We start from the raw sequence: 9,549 nt of genomic DNA on the forward strand, positions 1-9,549 counted from the left end.
TTCTGGGCTTCGCTGCAAGCTTGCTCTTTCTCTTTTTTCGGCTTCAATACGGGCTTGTTAAAGCTCGATTTATTTGAGTTTTATCTGGATTCCTAACTTATCTTTTTCACTCAGCTCTGATTGGCTAGCGGAGACACTAGAATATTTCCCTAATGTTTCGTCAGACAACAAATCAACATCGACAAATATTCCAACAATACACTTTTTATTTCATTTTTCTCGTTCATTTTTAAACTTCTAATTATGAAATTTGGGCAGTTTCAAGCAATTCAATTTTGTTATATTTCTCTTGTTCGAGGGAGGATGATTCAAGAAAACATTGATAACCATACATTATTAAATCTTGTTGAAAAATACAAATTGAATTAAGATTTGAATTTGAATTTATAACAAATTTTGTGTCTGATTCAGATCTCGGACACGAGCCCCCAGTTTAATATATTAAGTATACTACTTATTTAAAACGAGTCTCCGATTTATTATATTACGCATGTTAACGTATTACTATTTCAAGTAACCGGAAATTCTAATCTTAATTTAGTAGTTAATTACATGTTTGTATGTATTACATTTATGTTATTTGCCAACAAGATTGATACACACAATTTGCTTTTTAGCACAAATGTATTTTAAAATACAAACATAAAAACACTACAATTTATAATGACAGCTATTGCTGATAGTTATTATAAATGACGGCTTATAACAACCGTTTTAGAAACTTACAAACAGTACTGATTCTTATATCTGGTCTAGAACTGAATATTTTATCGGTGATCTAGGCCCACGACGAACAAATTCATTCTGAAGTAATATTGTCACATACCTTGCTTAAGTTAGCTAGTTCGGTTGGCGCCCTTAATGATGTCTTTCTAGGCTAGCCTTACACCCGACAAGGGAGATATTTAATGTCTCGTAGAAATAATAATGTCTGAAGTAACTCACTGAAGTTAAACGGTTAGCGATGTTCGAAATTTATAACGTTCCTGATAAAATTATTTAGTTGTTTGATTAAATATTAGCGTTAATCACAATTATAGCTTCGTAGACCTATAGCGTACCGACAGTAGCTGTTCGATACTACTATACTAAGGCGTGCGACTCATAATCCGAAGGTCGCGGGTTCGCATCTCTGTCGCGCCAAACATGCTCGCCCTTTTAGCCGTGGGGGCGTTATAATGTGACTGTCAATTCCACTATTCATTGGTAAAAGAGTAGCCCAAAAGTTGGCGGTGGGTGGTGATGTCTAGGTGCCTTCCCTCTAGTCATTGCTAAATTAGGGACGGATAGCGCAGATAGTTCTCGAGTAGCTTTGCGCGAATTTCAAAACAAACCAACTATTACACTATTACTACTTCCATCTCTCGTCGCCTCAGTTTTTATATATGCGAAAATCGCGATACTCTAGGATTTTCAGGAATGTTCTAGCGCGCCTTCCTAAACAAATATTGTTGGTCCAAGAATTCTCTATGAGTTCGAGAACAGGCGGGACTTGCACAATACACAGTCAAGAATATACATCATATATATAAAAAAAGAAAAGAACTATAGAGGAAGAAGAGTAGGTATTATAATAAACGTATAACGGTAAATCACTTACAGCTTGTATTTATTTTAAAATCATAATAAAATCACATTCCCAACTGTGTGTAATATTTTAAAAATAAAGCTCCTAAAAATGTTGAGGTGATAACTAAAATAGATATGAAATTGAAGAATGGTAGGGAGTGAACGTTTATGTTTCATAATTACTGTTAATTTGATAAGCCTAAACTTAGATTAATGTCTTAGTCATTCAGATAATGTTATTTGCGGCGAATATAAATTTTAAACAGCAAATAATTAATGTAAAAGAGAAAGAACTACAGTAAAACTGGCTCACTGATACGTGTAATTGGTTATAATATCTTTCTGTGAAGAAAATATTATTGAAAAAATTAACATTGAAATCAATGTATGTGTGTCGCATTTTACCTTTTGTCGGAATATATACTGTTGGTCGAATTTTACTTTTTATCGAGTCATAGATTTTGCTGGTTTGGTTTATTTTCGTAGTGAAACTACTTGTTAGACTTCAGAGATTAAATTTAAAAAATTGTTTTATTTTATTTAATAAACACTGCTGAAGGAGATAATTTGATTACATGTGGTATTCGTAAGAGTATAATAACTTCATCAAACATTAGTGTCCCCCGCTAGTAGAGCGGTATGTTTCCGGATTTACAACGCTAAAATCAGGGGGTTCGATTCCCCTCGGTGGGCTGAGCAGATAGCCCTTTGTAGCTTTGCTATACGAAAACCACACACTCAAACATTAGTTTTCATCCTTTGGTAAATTCTGTACTTTGTTTTGGATGTTAAAAGTTTTCATAGCATTGATGTAAAACCTTTTAATTAAAACAATTCAACGGAAACGCTTGTTTAATCCAGTTCTAAATTCAACAGAAACATTTGTTTAATCATAATTAACGTTATAGATGGTTGCTAATTGGACATTCGGGTGAATCACGCAACTTAATAAGTGATTAAGCTTGTTTAAAAACTAGGTTGTAATTTATTTATAAAGACTAATTTTGATGATTAGCGTTAAATATAGTTTATTAGACTGTGACATGAATTTGAGGATATTGTACTTTGAAGAATTCGGATTGTCTTTAACAGGAAGTTATTGCCACACTATACTTTAATTATTGTTTTACCGCTTTATTAGTTGTTCTAAATATTTATATTTCGAAGATTTGTTCGTGATGTTCATTCTATTCACTTAATCCTGTAATCAAAACAAAAACAATGTCATTAATTGTTTTCATGTACCATGATTACTTATATTTCATTAAAATAAGTGACGATATTGGACGGTTAATTAAAATAAAAACAGTTGTAAATAACTGAAGTTATTGTTGTAAGATTAGAAGCTGATTTATAATTGAAAAATATTGCTTACCTGAGCTCAGGTTATTGAAAGTGGATGCTCAATGATTACTTTGACCACCCCCCACATATATACCACAAGCTATTTGATAATAATAGTTTTGAAAACAAGCATGTGAGAAAAGAAGTAGTTCTGATATTTATTTGTTTTCGTCGTAGAGCTCTAGATATTGTAGTTTTTGATTTAAATTTCAAGATCTGTAAAGAACAGTTTCACATTTGTCTGTAGTTTGATACCGGTAGATAATGCTACTTCCATTGACATTACGTCTTTCTCACGGTATATTATTGATCTAAAATATTGTTATCCGATCTTCACTGTTGTTTGTCATCATATTGTCATAGACAGTGCCCTGAAACATTGTTTAACGCCTTTTTAAAACTAATATTATTTGTGTATTTTCAGTAGATCTAGTAACGACTCTAAGATAGGTTTTGGTTTGTTTTGAATTTCGTCCAAAGCTACACGAGGGCTATCTGCGTTAGCCGTTCTTAATTTAGCCGTGTAAGACTAGACAGCTTACAGGCAGCTAGTCATCACCACCCACCGCCAACTATAGGGCTACTCTTTTACCAACGAGTAGTGGGATTGACAGTCAAATTGTAACGCCTCTACGGCTGAAAGGGCGAGCATGTTTGGTGTGACGGGGATTCGAACCATCGACTCCCGGATTACAAGTCAAGTGCCTTAACCACCTGGCCATGCCGGGCTCTAAGATAGGTTTAAAAACTTGTGAATAAAGTTTTGAACATGGAGAATCCATATTTTATATACGTTACTTGTAAAGTATAGCCTTTTAGTGTACGAATTGTATTTGTAAAAAAACACACAAAGAAAAACATTTTTTCCATTTATTATATGTATAGTCAGTTTGTGTACAGTTTAAAACTGATGTAAAAATGTTTTGGTATTATTTTGAAACTAGCATATAGCAATATTATCCCACTCTCACTTTGGAAGTGTTTTTTTTTTTTTTTTACTCACACTTTAGAATAATGACTTTTATCATCTTCTCTGAATATTTATGTAGAGAATCCATTGGCTTAAGATCCAATAATGGGAGAGACTTCATCTTATCAGGTACGGCTGGTGGTTCTTGGAGGGTCAGGAGTAGGAAAATCATCTGTTCTTAAAAGGTTCTTGTTCAATACCTATTGTGAGAAGCACAGTCCTACTGTGGAGGACATGCACTATCGAGAGTTCGATCTAGGTACCCTGACTCTGAAAGTGGACTTCCTGGATACTGCTGGAGACATGCAGTTTCCAGCCATGCGACGATTATCTATAGCCAACGCTCAGGCCTTCCTTCTTGTGTACAGCATAGATAGTAAGGCGTCCTTTGAAACATTAAAGAAGTGCTTTGAAGAAATTCGTGAACAGCGCACTGACTTCCAAGAAGTTCCCATTGTTGTTGTTGGGAACAAAATGGACGTATCTAGCGACCGTCGGGAACTACTGAAGGAAGATGTGGCTGAGTGGGTTTTTTGTGAACTTCCTCGACTTCGAGTTAAAGTCGTGGAATGTTCAGCAAAAGAGAGCATGAACATCAAAGAGCTCTTTCGCTCTTTCCTCATTCTTGCTAAAATTCCACTTCCGTCAGATTCATCGAGCTTGTACCGTCGCTCAAGTGCACATGCATCAAGTGGAAAAGCTAGAGGCACGGAAGATGGGTCTCAAAAAAGTGAACCACGCAGTCGCAGTCTGATCCGTCGTGTCAGCAAGAAAGTATCGAGAAAACGAGAGTGTGCTAACAGTGACAATGAAACAAACGACTGTATTCTCTCATGAGCATACAGCCGTTAATTACTTTTGAATTCTTTTATATGTTGTCTCTCGAATGATGTTATTTATTATGTAATTTCTATTCTTCTGCTCGATCCCTCTCTAGATCTGACCCGCGCGCCCCCTTCTAACGGGAATACCTGATTCTGTTTTCTGGCGAACCAAAACTGGAACTAGGTGAGTTGCGGGAAAAAGACAAGATACATATCGAAATATAAACCACTGTTATTAATGTCCGTAAGGCTCTAATTGTTCACTGTTGTATTACGGAAATCACTTATTGCAAAAAATATCAATTTTCACTTTGAATACACTTTCAAATCAATCATATTAATTTTATTAGTGAAATTCTAAAGTCTAAAAAGCTTCATAGATATATTTTCTCTCTTTCGTGATGAGAATTATATTTTAACTTACACAAAGCTAAAATTTTTGAAAAAATAGCAAAGACCTGATATCAAGAAAACAATAAGACAAATATTTTTTGTTTGTTTGTAATTGAGCACAAAGCTACACATTGGGCTCTTCTTACAACGAGTATCGAAACCTGATTTTTAGTGTTTTAAGCCCTTAGATATACTACTGTGCCCGTAGGAAAAAGGAGAAAGAATCTTAAAGTTTGATATACAGTACTAACCAATGACTAGCATAGGCATCATAAAAGAGCACTATAGTGTTGCTGGTGTACATTTTTAGTCTGACTTTACTGTTTGTGATACATTTCCAATAAATAAGATAATATGTAATATTAAACACTGTTTCTGAATAAATATAATGTTTTGACTGGATTGTGAGCAAATGTTTTCTAAAAAAATGAATTATTTTGATATTTTCATCCACATGTTTGGTCCTTTCTCTGAAATAACTTATATAACTGAAATAAATTAATATAACTCTCGTGTTAGAACAAACAGTCAGAACTGAGTATTGGAAAAGAGGAAACTAAAATCAGCTCTAAATGGATTCTTTACAAGAGTGAGATATCAATAAAATCATTGTTTTCAAAATTGAAAGCAGAATTTTATCATTGTAAATAAACAATACACCCAGTTTAAATTACTTGTAATAGCCTGAAGTCTGTTATAGTTATTTTATATGTATCTTTGTAGTATACGAAATCCGACATGTATTTTAAAAATAATTTTTTTTTTTCAAAATCGAAACGAAACTTATCTCTAAGAGAGCAGTTTTAATAGAGTAACTGTTTGTTTTTGAATTTCACGGAAAGCTACTCAAGGGCTATCTGTCCCTAATTTAGCAGTGTAAGACTAGAGGGAAGGCAACTAGCCATCATTACCCATTGCCAACTCTTGGGCTACTCTTTTACCAACGAATAGTGGGATTGACCGTAACATCATAACCTCTTCACGGCTGAAAGGGCGAGCATGTTTAGTGTGACGGGGATTCAAACCCGCGACTCTCAGATTAGGAGTCGAACGCCTTAACCCACCTGGCCATGTCTAGAGTAACTGTAGAACTATTGCTTTAAACGCGATGAACATTAAATTATAGACAAATTATTAGGCCGTTGAAACCAATATCCAAAGCTTCTTGAAGCTGTGCCTAAGACATCTGAACCTCATATTTTATATCAAAGATCTTTCAAATTATTGCGTAAGATCACTGAAATTTAGACCTCATATTCAGAACCTTTAAATCGAATGCTCAGAACCTCTGAGGATTTATATCTAAAACTTCAGAAATATAGACTTTATATCTAAAATTTTTAATACCAATATACAAGATTGTTGGAATACTGGTTCTTAAATCAAAATCTCAAGAACTTATATTCTATTTTGTAGACGTATAAAACTAAATTTTAAACCTCAACAACTGAGGCCAAAATCTCTTAAACTTAGATGATGTACTTAAAGTAGTGCTTGTAATAGTATTTTTTAAAAAAATTCTTAATTACTCGGTGTCTCTATTTTTGTAATTAAAACAACTCTGAAGACCCCTAAAACTTATTATTAAGTTATTTTTCATCCAATTATCTACATGTAATAAGTAAAATTAAAGAAAATTTGTTCAAAAATAGTTTGGAGCAGTTAATTATTTAACCTCTTTTGTTAGTTTCTAACCTTATATGAATAACATCTCACTTATGCTCTTTTCGCACTTGTGATACAACAAGCTGAAAACAAAATTACCAAAGGTAAGCATTTGTTTATAGACCGTGAAAGAAACACGAGATGAATGAATTTCCACACATTCTTTTTTCAAAGAAGCAACTACTGAAAAAAGATATATTTAGTCTTTCGTTTTGTAAAGTCATTCTGAGCTTTAGTAGGCTTGTTCTAAACCTGTATTTATTTACGTTATTTCAAACATGAATTTAGATGTCTCAGGACAAATCTGGATCAGTAATGTTATTCAAGTCTGCAAATGATGATCTTAGGCCATTCCTACCCTGACTAATATCTTTCCAGTCAAGATTCACTACTCTCTGTATTTCAGTTTATCATTCAAAATTTAGATTAAGTAATCTCATTTTAACCTTGGAGATAATTGTTGGATATAAACCGAGAATTAGTAATATTAATCCGTATTTTGATTTATTAATCTAATTTAAAACCAAAAGTGAGTAATTTCATTTTGCATCTAATTCATTAATCTTATTCTAAACTTGGGTTTTGTAACCTCAAACCGAATCTAGATTTAATCATTTCAATCCCTGCCTTGAGAACACAGAAAAAGGATTGTTTACAAGAACATTAAAAATCATTGTTTTAGCCAGACTTTAAACTTTCTTTGTATAACCTCAAACCAAATTAAAATTAGATTTTAGTACGAAAGTTACGCTTTATACATTAAAATATTTTTATAGTTCCAGTTCAAGGTTTTAATTTAAAATATCTTTTCAGATATACAATTAGAAATCTCAGTATAAAGAAATAACTGAAAACTTCACTATAAAGTTATAATTTGTAAAATCAATTTAACGTTAAGATCAATATTTTAAATTTGCAGTTTGCGTGATGTTCTGTTTTTAATCTTAGTCAGATTAAATGATATTTCTGTGTGGATCGTGTTAAGCGGAGTAGTTACAATAGTATTTTATACACCCTAGTTTGAAATAAGTAGTTGAACTGAGGTTTTTAACTGTATATGAACAGTTATTTGAATTCCGTATCTCCTCCAATGTAATTTTTTTAAAACACAAAACACCAGCTACATTAAATTCGAATGGACAGCTTTTCAAATGCATACTTTCTCCCCAAGGCCTTCAGAATAAATTAAATGTAATTCTGTAGATCTGTGAGTGCATGATGCTTGATATTGAGACTGCCTTTTAAGACTCACATTAAGGCTAAATAAAATATGAAATCAATACTTAGCCATAATAAAGACTTACGTGCTTCAAGCACAATGTCAGAAGTACGTTATATTAAAGTAATTGTTCTTCGTTCAGTTTCATGATTGCAAAATAGGCATAACCGATAAACGAAGTCTCACTTGCTGCAACATTATAAAACTTCAGAACAAAAATAAAAATCAGAAAACTCCATTGTTTGAACCTTCAGCAAAAGAACGCTGACAACAAAGGGTAACGTTATTTCAACGACCTTAGTTAAAATGTTAAAAATAATAAATATACTCCTTAAATCTATTTCCTGATTAATTTGTTTACTGCATCAAACACTTAATGAGACAAGTATTTAATAGCGTCTGAAAAATATAGATTTCATTTGCATTATTCTAAAAATGTACGACTATTTCAGAATTGGTTATTTTCTGTGCTCTCTGTTCCGGACAGACAGAACCTAATTTAGTCTTCAGATTTGATTATTTATGAATTTATTGTTTTGGCGATTTCTTGTATTTTGATTGTTGTTTGCATATTACTGTATGCCAGCGTAACCTACTGGCGGTGGGCAGAAGTTGTCATGGAAGTACAAATTGTCAAAACTGTTAAAATATTCAAACACAAAAACAAGTATCCCACTTTATTGTATCTAAGTCTACAGAAAGACTACGAACACACGTTATCAGGCAGGATATGTACATCAGGCAGCCTGAGCAAGATCATGGATAGCGATCAAATTATTAAATTCGGCTAGTAATCGAGAGGACTAACCGCAGTCTCTCGGATAATCACTAAAATGTGTAACAAAGCCTATGTATGCCTGTACCTTTTACAGATAAGTAAAGTTTTCATGTCTTTACTAACGGTTTGCATGTTCATACAGAGATATCCAGAGGTGAAAGCGACATTGTTGTGGCGTATGGATACACCAGAGTGAGCAGAAGTATAGATCTTATTGCAATTTCGAGAATCGGATTTAGTGCTCGACAAATAAATGACGTGGTTTTTGAACTACTTGTACAATCAAATTATATACCGTACTGATGCAGGATATTGTTGATATCTTACTTTCATGTATGTAATAGATCTATCTTGAATATTAAACCATGAAGATCATGGTTTAATCCTGCAAGAAATCCTGAGATAATTCCTCACAAAATAATTTGTTTCATCTTGATCAGTGTGAAATGTTTTCAGGGACGATTGTGTAAAAGTTTGCTTTTACTGGTGACACTGATGTTACATTGATCAACGCGTGTTATATCTACTACGGTTCTTGGAGCCAACATCTAATGTTGTGGGTTACGTAAATGAGACATATTCTATCATTTCTTTATTGTTTCTTTAATTAACTGTATTGATTAGAATGTTTAATTACTTTAAGTTTACTACTTTTAAATTCAACATTTTATTATTGTACTTTATTAAAACGATTATTTAATATTATTTGTTCAGTATACGTAAACACACACATACATATATATATATTTAAGACTAACCTAAATCTTCTTAGTTGGTAAACGCCGGG

The 9,549-nt window shown here is 32.9% G+C and overlaps 1 protein-coding gene across 1 annotated transcript; it reads left to right on the top strand.

Annotated features, from left to right (window-relative positions):
- The first annotated feature begins 3,967 nt into the window (after positions 1-3,967).
- On the top strand, positions 3,968-5,662 carry LOC143224176 (GTP-binding protein Di-Ras2-like). The gene has a single exon (XM_076452612.1). The coding sequence runs from the start codon at positions 3,989-3,991 to the stop codon at positions 4,718-4,720; it is 732 nt and encodes a 243-aa protein (XP_076308727.1). The 5' UTR covers positions 3,968-3,988; the 3' UTR covers positions 4,721-5,662.
- Positions 5,663-9,549: the final 3,887 nt, after the last annotated feature.

This window comes from Tachypleus tridentatus, chromosome 8 (genome assembly GCF_004210375.1).
Source record: "Tachypleus tridentatus isolate NWPU-2018 chromosome 8, ASM421037v1, whole genome shotgun sequence".
NCBI classification, from domain to species: Eukaryota; Metazoa; Arthropoda; class Merostomata; order Xiphosura; family Limulidae; genus Tachypleus; species Tachypleus tridentatus.